General features: G+C 37.4%; 1 protein-coding gene and 1 pseudogene across 5 annotated transcripts in view; both read left to right on the top strand.

The window, feature by feature from the left end:
- Positions 1-12,321, top strand: part of APAF1 (apoptotic peptidase activating factor 1) — an 82,767-nt gene that overhangs the window by 9,432 nt on the left and 61,014 nt on the right. For 3 of the 5 annotated variants that reach the window (XM_061125561.1, XM_061125560.1, XM_061125563.1), the window contains 4 exons: positions 4,088-4,271; positions 6,146-6,258; positions 6,351-6,482; positions 11,745-11,983. In XM_061125561.1, the coding sequence (XP_060981544.1) occupies positions 4,088-4,271; positions 6,146-6,258; positions 6,351-6,482; positions 11,745-11,983 (668 nt within the window). The remainder of the gene's footprint in view (positions 1-4,087; positions 4,272-6,145; positions 6,259-6,350; positions 6,483-11,744; positions 11,984-12,321) is intronic. The other 2 variants (XR_009689811.1, XM_061125562.1) reach the window with 1 other exon arrangement.
- Positions 6,492-11,733, top strand: LOC133044018 (small ribosomal subunit protein eS27-like; annotated as a pseudogene).

Here is a 12,321-nt window from a genome sequence, read left to right as displayed (position 1 = left end):
ATGGTTAGATGGTATCACCAACTAAATGGACATGAGTTTGAACAAACTCCAGGTGATAGGTAAGGACAGGGAAGCCTGACATGGGGTCCATGGGGTCGCAAAGAGTCGGACACAACTTAGCGACTGACAGTAAGAGTCCTATTATAGTCTTACCATTCATATTTAGCCTTTTAACCTGAAGTCTGCTTTTGCATATCCACTAGTTCAAGAGTAGATACCTCCCTAAAGATGGAGTTGGACACGACTGAAAGACGACAACAAAGATAAATTTTAATCTCTGGAGTTTATGTCTATTCTAAAATATACAAATATTAGATTTTGCCATTGTTATAAAACCTTATTTTTTCTTTTGAAAGTACAGGTAACTGTAAGGGTTACAAACTTCATTAAAACTGGTTTCTGTAGAAACTGTGTTACCTTAGGGTGGTGTTTGGTCTAAATTGATGAACACTATTAAATTCTTAACTGTTTCTGTCTGTATATTTTTAATAACCCAGTTTCCTGTTCCCAGTTCAACCATTTAATTTGACAAATTAAAAATTAAAAGAGTTGAATTTTTCAACCATTTACACGATTGTATTTCAGTGCTGAGTTTCTAAGGATGTGGAAGTTTTCTCTAGAGGCTGTCTACCTGTTTCCTTCCTTCCTTCCTTCCCAGGACTTCCTTGATACTATTAGATTATTAATTGCTACCTCAATAAACCTCTTGTAAGAGTAGGATGGGTTAATTTTCTCTGAATAAAGGCAGTTTTTTTTTCTTTGCTTAAATTTCTCTGAGTGAATTATAGGTGCAAGCCTCATTCAAGGCTAAATTGCTCCCTCTTGTGCCCACAGTCAAGATGTTTGGATTCTTTCTGAAATGTGAAATTTATGCTCCCAGTGATAGGAGATTTGCAGATCAGTTGGTCTTTTGGTCTGGTTTTTTTTTTTTTTTTTTCCTGACCACACCGTGAACCATTCAGGATCCTAGTTACCTGACCAGGGATCAAACCTGTGCCTCCTGCAGTGAAAGCACAGTCTTAACCACTGGACAAGCAGGGAGTAGTCCTGTTTGTCTTTCTCTCCAAGCATTAGTTTATTATTTTTCTTGCATATGTTAGTAATGCCCTAAATTACTTCTAAGGTTAGGAGAGAGACCTCTGATGTAGATAGTAGGTATTTAAATTTAAATCTGCAGAGTTCACTAGCCAGTTGTGTCTGGCTACTTTCTTTACCTTGTCTTGAACCCTAGGATGAGTTTGAAAAATCTTAAGCAGAAAGCACAAATTAAAGAAAAACCCCTTAGGAGCAGCATGTAGTTTAAAACTGTTTTAAATATGACAGTAGTAGTATTTTCATTTAAAATGAAGTAAAATTTCTCTTCACTTGTCCTGCTTTCCTTTCTCCTTCATTCTTCACCAGAGGTAGTCATGGTTAACAGTTGAGAGTGGGTTTTCGCAAGCTTTCTCCTGTGCATTTACACACATGTACATACACAGAAGAGCTGGACACAACTGAGCGACTGAGCACTGTCACCAGCACGGAGCACAGCTGTGGCGCTGAGCAGAGCCCCAGGGGTTTACTCTTTCATAGCTGTTGACTTTAGCAAGCCTAGAGAGCGTCAGGAAGCTTTCAGCAGGAAAGAGGAAGACTTGTTGGGATTTCCCTGGCAGTCCAGTTGTTAAGAATCCACCTTCCATTGGGGTTCAAACCCTGGTTGGGGAACTAAGATCGCACATGTCTTGGAGCAGCTAAGCCCGTGTGCTGCAGCTACTGAGCCCTCACGATCTCGAGCCCCTGCTCTGTAGCAAGGGAAGGCGCCCCAAGGAGAAGGCTGCACACCGCACTCAGAGAGCAGCCCCCAGTGGCCTCAGCTAGAGAAAGCCTGCGTCCAGCGATGGAGACCCAGCGCAGCCGAAATAAAAGACAAGGAAGTGTGGGACTTGTTTACCTTCATCTAAGACATAGGCACTGGTACTGAAGCCATGCTTAACAGCCCTGCCTTACCTCGGTTACGTAGCATTCTTTCTTCTGGTCATTTATCGTCTTTTAGATTCTCATGTAGTTACCACCCAATTCATTGCCAAATTCTGATCTAGGTCCTTTCCTCTGATTCCCAAGCCTTTGCTGTGCCTTCTAGACTTCCTCCTCTGTGGTCAGGAAACTCCTCTATATCATCAACCCTTCTTAGACCTCCTTGTCTTATGTGAAACGGGGTAGTTTTCCTGAGGATACCTCTTTCTCTGTAGCCTTTTTCAGTGGTGTGGTAACCCTTTTCCCTTTGTATTTCACATATTTCAGCACCAAGAAATGGATGGATGCTTTCTTTGCTCTTTGTTGCCTCATCTGGGCCTTTAATACTCCTTTCTCCAGCTAAATTCTTTGTCCTTTGAAGTTCATTTTTCTAATCTTTCCTGGTTATGTTATAGCCCTCTGATTGATTGGTTGGAGTTCTTAGTTATAAATTTAAGTCCTCCTTCTGCTGGCAATCTTAGTGGTTTGATATCTATGTGGATGAGTCATCCAAAACCTTGGCCTCTCAGTTCCTTGACTTATGTATCTATAGTGACCATTTTCTTCACTCCCCTTCAGCTATATAGGTTGGATCCTGGCCTTTGGCATTACCAGAAATGATACCACTTTTGAAATCTTGATTATAAAATTCTGTTCCACTTGGCTTACCTCCATCTACTCTGTTTTTCAAGTTCACTACAGTTTTCTGAGTCTTATCCGTTAATAGCATAATATCCTCTCCGTTTGTCCCATCAGCCCCCTCTCAGCCTTGGGCCTGGATTTTTATTGCCTAGTATTCAGTTGCTCCTCAGTACATACTCTTTAGTTCTCTCCTTATCTTGAATGAAAGCTGATGCCTTCTCTGTGCTCTCTGTTGCTTCATTCAGACATTATTTCTGTCTTCTTTGCAGACGATAATCACCTAACTGAGCTTCAGTTTAAATTCATGATCATACCCTGGCAGTTTTACTTAGTTTATTTAGTAGATGTGTAATCATTGTGTTGGGCTTCCCTGTTGGCTCTGTGGTAAAGAATCCACCTGCCAATGCAGGAAACATGGGTTTGGTCCCTGGGTCGGGAAGATCCCCTGGAGGAGCAAATGGCAACCCCCTCCAGTGTTCTTGCTGGGAAATCCCATGGACAGTGGAGCCTGGCGGCCTTTGGCCCGTAGGGTTGCACAGAGTCGGACGTAGCAACTTAGCACACGTGGATTGATTAAGAAAAATGATGATGATGTCAGTTGACAGCAGTAATATTAATGTCTGTTCTTACAATGCTTACTAGTTCAAAGCTTAATTATATGAAAGGTGGTCTCATCCATATCACTAATAATCCTGTCTGTTACAACCTTTTACTTTTAACATAGCTAAATCACATATATATTAATTTCTTATAGTAACTGAAGTAGGCAGGGGTAAACAGTCTTATTCTAGTATTGTATATGATATTGAAGTTAGTGATTTGCTAAAGGTATCATAGCTAGTAAGCAGTAGAGCCAGACTTGAGCTTAACTTCTTACTTGAAGTCTCTGTATGAGAACCATAATGAGCGAGTTATGTGTTCTCAGGAACCACATCAGTGGTTCTCAGTCAGAGATGATTATTCCCCTCAGGGGATATGTGACAAACGTGGGAGACATTTTTGGTTGTCATGACTGGGGAGGGGAAGTGCTGCTGGCTTCCAGTGGATAGAGGCCAGGGAGGCTGCTGAATGTCCTGTAATGCTTCAGACAGTTCCCTCACAAGAAAGAATTATCTGGCCCAAAATGTCCAGAGTGCTTCTGTTGAGAAACTGTTGTACAGTAATCATTGAGGACACAGGACAAAGATTTGAAATTTTGTTTGCTAAGATTTTACTGATATGTAGCAGATGAACACCAAACTTCAGTTTATTCACATCTTCAACTTTTCTTAGATTTGGGCTCTGAAGCTCAGTAATAGTCCTACAAACAAAATATATACTCTGAATCAAGAGAAGTTTGGAGATGTGATGAAATCGAAGATTGGAACAAATCTTTACTGCTGCCTATCAGTAAAATCTTTCAAAGGGGACTCCTGTTTAAAGACCTTAAATTTATTTTCCTTTTCCTCACCAGATTGTTTCCCAGGGGGTGTGCATTGGGTGTCAGTTGGGAAACAGGACAAATCCGGGCTTCTGATGAAGCTGCAGAACCTTTGCGCACGGTTGGATCAGGATGAGAGCTTCTCCCAGAGGCTTCCACTTAATATTGAAGAGGCTAAAGACCGTCTCCGCATTCTGATGCTGCGCAAACATCCAAGGTACAGATGGTCGTATTCAGTTGATGTGTGTAGTCCCAGTGAGACTTAACTACTGACATCTGGAGAACATCATAACCTTTTCTTGCTCTTGGGTAGAAGATTGAAAAAGAACCATTGCTTTTCTGCTCTTTCTCTTATATTAAAAAAAAAAGTGGTTGCCACTGTTGTTTGCATGATACCTGCCGTGTTCTCTCTTGAATACCATTGTAGGCTCTTAAGAAATATTTCCTAAGTAGGTGGTATTTATTAGAAAAATGCAAATGTTTTACCTTGAAACCATTATTTCTAATAGATTAACATAGAACGAAGGACAGAATAAATGTAGGCAACTTGTGAAAGATGGAGTCAGGAAAGATTTTTGTTTAATGGGATCCTTCTGCTGTGTTATTTCAGTTTTTGGGTATGCATGTAACTTCTACTTCCCTATACTTTAATAGTTTCTTTTATTTCAATAATTTATTAAGTGAATACCATTATAATTATGTTCCAGGAAGTATTACTAGCTATTTCATAATTTTCATTAACCAGAGGGAGACAGAAGCTTAGTTGTTGCCTTTGGTTTCTGTGATCTAGCAGCCCTTCTTTCATTTGTTCATTTAACCAGCATTGAGTGTTGTGCCAGGTTCTGGGTCAAGTGCTACAAGTACAAAGATGAATAAAGCATTCCTTGTGAGTGTAACATTAAAATGGGTGAGAATTAAGTAATGGCTCTGAATTTTTTTTATTGCCCTGATGCACCTAATGATGCTATATGCTTTCGTGTGTAACAGTGGCTGGAGTATGGCAGTGATTCCCAAATTGGTAAGAGGATTCATATCAGGATATTGGGGGAGAGGGATTATTTTTGGAAAAAAACCTCCTAGTGATTATGATCGTATTCACTACAGAGAGCAAACTCCCTTTTCTCTGGTTTCTTTAGTAGATAACTCTATTATCTCACCTTTGCCTTGATAGTCACTAGTATCTATTTTCATGGAGAAATAGGATTGAGACCACTAACCACTTCCTCTTTTCTTGCTCGGTAACTTCTCCTTAGCCCTACTTTCTTTCTCTGAAAAAATAAAAATGATTTCTGTTTAGGAAAATACTGTACCCGCTCTCAGATATATCAGACCGTGTTATGTAAAGGCAGCCATTTTGTTTCTCAGCATCATTTTGGCTTATGCTTTTGTCGTTTTCCAACCTGTGTGTGTTCCTAGAGTCTGTTTTTGTGTGGTACAGAAGCAGAGTGCCAGCCGGATAAAAACGCTGGTGTGTGATTATGCTGTCAGGTTTCAGTTGTGTTTTTCTCTGTTTGTTCTGGTGAGGATAAAAGCGTGTTTGGAGGGGCCAGTTAGGAGTTAGCACAGAGGTTCTTTGTCATGATTTCTAGTGCACTAGTGTACCAAGTGAAAAATAGTATTTGCTGATGCATTCTGTTAGGTTGGAACATATGAAACTGCTAGTTTTGTAGGTGAAAAATGATCAAATATTGTTATTGTTCTGTGATGCTTTCTAATGCTAACCTACGCCCAGTTCTTGTTTTGTTTGGATGCTTAAAGTCAGAAAAATCTCCTTGTTTAGATAGTTCTTTTTAGACGCTAGGGGGCTTACTTCTAATATTTACATGGTATTCACAGTTCTTTTTTTGTAGGTCCCTTAACTTTAATATGAAGTGATTTGGGGTAGAAAGAAGGAGAAGTCTCTAAATCTTTTTCTTATTGGTATATTGTATAAGGGATACCAAAGGAGAGAACAAATAATATAGACATCTTTTAAAAAAAATTTTTGTAAGTTAAAAAACAAAACACCCTGACATACTCTTTCTTTTTTTTTTGAAAGGAAGTTTAAAATAAATTTCATTAGTGGCTCAATACAGTTTTTTTCTTATTAAGGTCTTTATTGATCTTGGATGATATTTGGGATCCTTGGGTGTTAAAAGCTTTTGACAATCAGTGTCAAATTCTTCTCACAACCAGAGATAAGAGTGTTACAGATTCAGTAATGGGTAAGTATTATTAATTTTCTTTTTATGATGATTCAATTACATTTAAATATGTGGCATACCAAATTGCTTACTATGTCTTGGTGATTTTGCAGGTCCTAAATATGTAGTGCCTGTGGAGAGTGGTTTAGGAAAAGAAAAAGGACTTGAAATCTTATCCCTTTTTGTTAATATGAAGAAAACAGATTTGCCAGAACAAGCTCACAGTATTATACAAGAATGTAAAGGTATAATTATTTATTTTGTGTATGAGGGAGTTATAGAGATATTAATTTACCCTTTTGTGAGTTAAGCTAATGAACATGACAATTTATTTATTTATTTACTTATTTACAAAAGTAGGATACAAATTCTATTCAAGTTCCCATAGACTATAAACTGGGAGACACTGGGATATATCCAGGGACATAAAGAAAAGTACAAAATTTCATGGTCTAAAGATATTGAAATCATACAGAGTCTGTTCTCTTAATGCTGTGGAATTATGTTAAGAAATCAATATCAAAAGATATGTGAAAATAACCCACATATCTTTAAGTGCAGTGTGACATTTACCAAGAGAGATCTTTGACTTAGTATTGAAAGTCTCAATAAAGTTAGAAGACTAAAAACACAGAGGGTGCCTTTTCCGGCGGTGACAACCTCCTCACGAGAGCATGCCTCTTGCAAAGGATCTTCTTCATCCATCTCCAGAAGAGGAGAAGAGGAAACACAAGAAGAAGTGCCTGGTGCAGAGCCCCAATTCCTATTTCATGGATGTAAAATGCCCAGGATGCTATAAAATCACCACCGTCTTGAGCCATGCACAAACAGTAGTTTTGTGTGTTGCTGCTCTACTGTCCTCTGCCAGCCTATAGGAGGAAAAGCAAGGCTTACAGAAGGATGCTCTTTCAGACGGAAGCAGCACTAAAAGCACCCTGTATCAAGATGAAGGGGAGACCATCCCAATAAACAAGTGTTGGATAAAAAAATAAAAATAAAAACACAGAGGGTGATTGCAGAGAAGAAAGTATTTAAATAAGAAATTAATACCCAAATGAGAAATTAATATCAAAGATACTCGAAAAAAATCCTATGTATTTGGTAATTAAATGTCTATGTTTAAATGATGGGTGTAAAAAAAAAAAAAAAAAAAAAAGATGGGTGTATCTAAGAAGCCATGCAAGGAAAATTAGAAAATATTTGTAATAGAATAAAAGTGAAAAGAGAATTTACCAGTATTTGTTGCATGCAGCTGAAGCTGTTCAATGCAATTAAATACAGTGTGGAGTCTTGAATAAGCTATGAAAACAAATGATGGACATTAGCATAAAATTTTGTGAAATTTGAACAAAATCTGTATTTTAGTTAATAATACTGTCACATGTTAATTTCCTGTTTTGTTTTTTTCCACAACGGTATTTCTTTATCTTCTCAGAATTGGATTAGAAGTTTCAAGCCTCATTTTTTTTTAAAATCACTAATATAATACATTTTCTAGACTTTTAGCAGTAATTGTTGTTGTTCAGTTGCTCAGTTGTGCCTGAACTCTGCAACCCCAGGGGCTGCAGCACTGCCAGGCTTCCCTTTCCATTACCAACTCCCAGGGCTTGCTCAAACTCAGATCCATTGATCTGAGTGATGCCATCCAACCATCTTGTTCTCTGTTGTCCCCTTCTCCTCCTGCCTTCAATCTTTCCCAGCATCAGGGTCTTTTCTAATGTCAGCTCTTTGTATCAGGTGGCCAAAGTATTGGAACTTCAGCATCAGTCCTTCCAGTGAATATTCGGGATTGATTTCCTTTAGGATGGGCTGGTTGGATCTTCTTGCAGTCCAAGGACTCTCAAGAGTCTTTTCCAACACCACAGTTCAAAAACAATTCTTCAGCGCTCAGCCTTCTTTATGGTTTAACACTGTTGGACCATGCATGACTACTAGAAAAGCCATAGCTTTCACTCTGTGGGCCTTTGTTGGCAAAGTAATGTCTCTTCTTTTTAATATTCTGTCTAGGTTTGTCATAGTTTTTCTTCCACAGAGCAAGTGTCTTAATTTCATGGCTGCAGTGATTTTGGAGCCCAAGAAAAAGTCTCTCACTGTTCCCATTGTTTCCCTATCTGTTTGCTATGAACGGTGGGAATGGATGCCATGATCTTCGTTTTTTGAATGTTGAGTTTCAAGCCAGCTTTTTCACTATCCTCTTTCACTTTCATCAAGGAGCTCTTTAGTACTTCTTCGCTTTCTGTCGTAAGGGTGGTGTCATTTGCATATCTGAGGTTATTGATATTTCTCCTGGCATCTTGATTCCAGCTTGTGCTTCATCAAGCCCAGAATTTTGCATGATGTACTCTGCATACATGTTAAACAAGCAGGGTGACAATATACAGCCTTGATGTACTCCCTTCCCAGTTTTGAACCAATCTGTTATTCCATGTCTGGTTCTAATTGTTGCTTCTTGACCTGCGTATAGGTTTCTCAGGAGGCAGGTAAGGTGGTCTGGTATTCCCATCTCTTTTTAAGAATTTTCCAGTTTGTTGTGATACCCATAGTCAAGGCTTTAGCGTAGTCAATAAAGCAGAAGTTGATATTTAGCAGTAATACTAGATGCCAAAATACATGAAACTACAGCAAAGTTTTGAGTGAATATGAACTAGAAATCTAGCATTCTATTCATTTTTTAAAAAATTTTTCTTTTTTTTTCTTTTTTTTTTTTATTTTATTTTTTTTTAGCATTCTATTCATACTAAGTCAAACAGGTGGAATCAAAATGTCACAAATTTTTGAGCTAGGCAAAAATTAATAATTTTTATAAAATATATATTAATGCATACTATTTATGTATACAAAAGCTTTTCTACTACACTTGATAAAGGCTTGAGAAGACTACAAGAAAAAAGATGAAGAAATTGGGAAACATAAACTAAGTGAAGTGGAGCACCAAATATGAAATAGAAAAAATGAAAAACTAGATAAAAGTAAGAGGTCATCACATAGTCCAGTTGTTTTTAAATATGGCTTCTCATTAGAAATACATCTGGAGCTTTGGAGAAAAACAATACCTGGGCATTTGTATTTTTCAAAAAATTCCTACATAATTCTGATATGCATCTGAATTTTAAAAGTGATTACAGGTTTTTCTATTAAATGGTAGTTTTAGTGATAATAGAATTCTGTTATTTTCTGTTGACTAATCATGATACAGTGGTATTAAGTGAATAATAGTTACATAATTGCAACAGTAAAAGATGTTTATCAGTTTTCACAGTCAATAGCCAGATGAAAAATAACAGATAATTGCAGTTGTAAGCCATAGTGGAAACACGATTAACCTAACAACATAAAGTAATTACATAAAATTTGGGGGGTTATGTAGAATGACATGGTAAGTGCAAGTGCATACATGCTCAGATTTTCATCTGCCCAGCCAGTCTATGTCTTTGGGTTGGTGCATTTAATCCATTTACATTTAAAGTAATTATTACTATATATGATCCTATTACCATTTTCTTAATTGTTTTGGCTTTATTTTGTGTAGATCTTTTCCTTCTTTTGTGTTTCCTGCCTAGAAAAGTTCCTTTAGCATTTGTTGTAAGGCTGGTTTGGTAGTGCTGAATTCTCTTAACTTTTGCTTGTCAGGAAAGCTTTTGATTTCTCCATCAAATCTGAACAAGAGTCTTGCTGGGTATAGTATTCTTGATTATAGGTTTTTCCCTTTCATCACTTTAAATATATTGTGCTATTCCCTTCTGACTTGTAGTTTCTGTTGAGAAATCAGCTGATAACCTGATGGGAGTTCCCTTGTATGTTATTTGTTGTTTTTCCCTTGTTGCTTTTAATGCTTATCTTTATCTTTAATTTTCGTCATTTTGATTACTGTGTGTCTCAGTGTGTTCCTTCTTGGGTTCATCCTGCCTGGAACACTCTGTTCTTCCTGGACTTGGTTGACTATTTCCTTGCCCATGTTAGGGAAGTTTTCAGCTATTATGTCTTCAAATATTTTCTTGGGTCCTTTCTCTCTCCCTCTTATCCTGGGACCCTTATAATGCTAACATTGGTGTGTTTAATGTTGTCCCAGAGGTCTCTTAGGTTCTCTTCATTTTTTTTCATTCTTTTTTCTGTATTCTGTTCTGCAGCAGTGATTTCCACCATTCTGTCCTCCAGGAAATTTTTCCATCCTTATGCCTCAGTTATTCTGCTATTGATTCCTTCTAGTGTATTGTTCATGTCTGTTCTTTAGTTCTTCTAGATCTTTGATAAACATTTCTTGTGTTTTCTCCATTCTGTTTCTGAGATCCTGGATCATCTTCACTATCATTATTCTGAATTATTTTTCTGGAAGGTTACCTATCTCCACTTCATTTCATTGTTTTCCTGGGGTTTTATCTTGTCTCTTCTTCTGGCACATAACTTTTTGCTTTTTCATTCTGATGAACTTTCTATAATGTAGTTTTTGTTTTGGAGGCTGTGGGATTGTGTTTCTTCTTGCTTATTCTCTCTGCCCTAGAACATGACAATTTATAACACATGACATTCAGAAACTTTACTAGAATATTTAGTATTTTAAATTCTTCTCTGTTGCCATAAATAGATAGTGATATTTTGTTATTCATTCATTAATTAAAATAATAGTTAATGAAGACATGTATGTTATGCATGGGGTAAGATGAAGACATGGCCTCTGCTATCAAAGAATAAAAAATATAGTGAGTCAAGCTTTAATTTTTTTTGGTTGGGATTTTATTTCTTTTATTTTTACTTTCTGGCCATGCCTTGTGTGGAGAAGGCAGTGGCACCCCACTCCAATACTCTTGCCTGGAAAATCCCTTGGATGGAGGAGCCTGGTAAGCTGCAGTCCATGGGGTCACGAAGAGTCGGACATGACTGAGTGACTTCACTTTCACTTTTCTTTTTCATGCATTGGAGAAGGAAATGGCAACCCACTCCAGTGTTCTTGCCTGGAGAATCCCAGGGATGGGGTCGCACAGAATCAGACACGACTGAAGCGACTTAGCAGCGGCAGCAGCATGTCTTGTGACTTGTGGGATCTTACTTCCCTGAATTATTTTGCAGGGACAGAGCCCGTGCCCTTGGCAGTCAGCATGGAGTCCTAACCATCAGACCATCAGGGAATTCCCATAATTTTCATTCTTATCCATTTAATGGCAAATCTTAAGCATTTTTCTGTCATTAAAATCTTTTGAAAAAAATCTACCAGTGGCACAATATTGTGATATACTTTAATTTATTCAGTCATTTCCCTGTTATTATTTAAAATTTTTTACTATTTTGAGCCATGCTGTAATTAACATCCTTAAATGAAATAGTTCTTATTTTTAGTGACTTCCTTAGAATAAATACTTGAAGTGAATCCAAGAGTTATGTATTTTGAGGCTTTGGATAGCATGCAGCAAAAATTCTTTCTTGGAGGACAGATTGATTCTTAACTTGGTGGTAATTTGGAAATGATACAGTATTAACACAGTGTTTGTTTGTTTTTTTTTTTAATTTTTTAGGTTCCCCTCTTGTAGTGTCTTTAATTGGTGCACTTTTACGAGATTTTCCCAACCGCTGGGAGTACTACCTCAGGCAACTTCAGAATAAGCAATTTAAGAGGATAAGAAAATCTTCATCTTATGATTATGAGGCTCTAGATGAAGCCATGTCTATAAGTGTTGAAATGCTCAGAGAAGATATCAAAGATTATTACACAGATCTTTCCATCTTTCAGAAAGATGTTAAGGTGCCTACAAAGGTAATAGACAGATCAACAATCTTTGTCATCCCCTTATTTGTGGCATGTAAGCTTTGGCTTAGTACTGAGGATATTGTTACAGAGGATATTAGCAAGATAAAACCTGTATACCTGAGGAGGTACGGTAGAGGATGTAGAAATCCCACTACTCTTAGTTTCCTTCAAGGACTTGGTGTTGAACTCAGGTGAGTTACCTGTTTCTCAGTGATTTTCATGAACCTGGAGAAATATTTGACTTCTTCTGAACTTTCTCTTTTTTATCTTGATGAATATTTGAACTTCTTATCAAATGGAGATATTATTCAGGGCTTTAAATACATGATTTTTTTTGTTTTAAT

The sequence above is a fragment of the Dama dama genome, chromosome 22 (genome assembly GCF_033118175.1).
Source record: "Dama dama isolate Ldn47 chromosome 22, ASM3311817v1, whole genome shotgun sequence".
NCBI classification, from domain to species: domain Eukaryota; kingdom Metazoa; phylum Chordata; class Mammalia; order Artiodactyla; family Cervidae; genus Dama; species Dama dama.
Note: the sequence above shows the minus strand (reverse complement) of the source record. Positions and strands in the feature narration are given on the sequence as shown.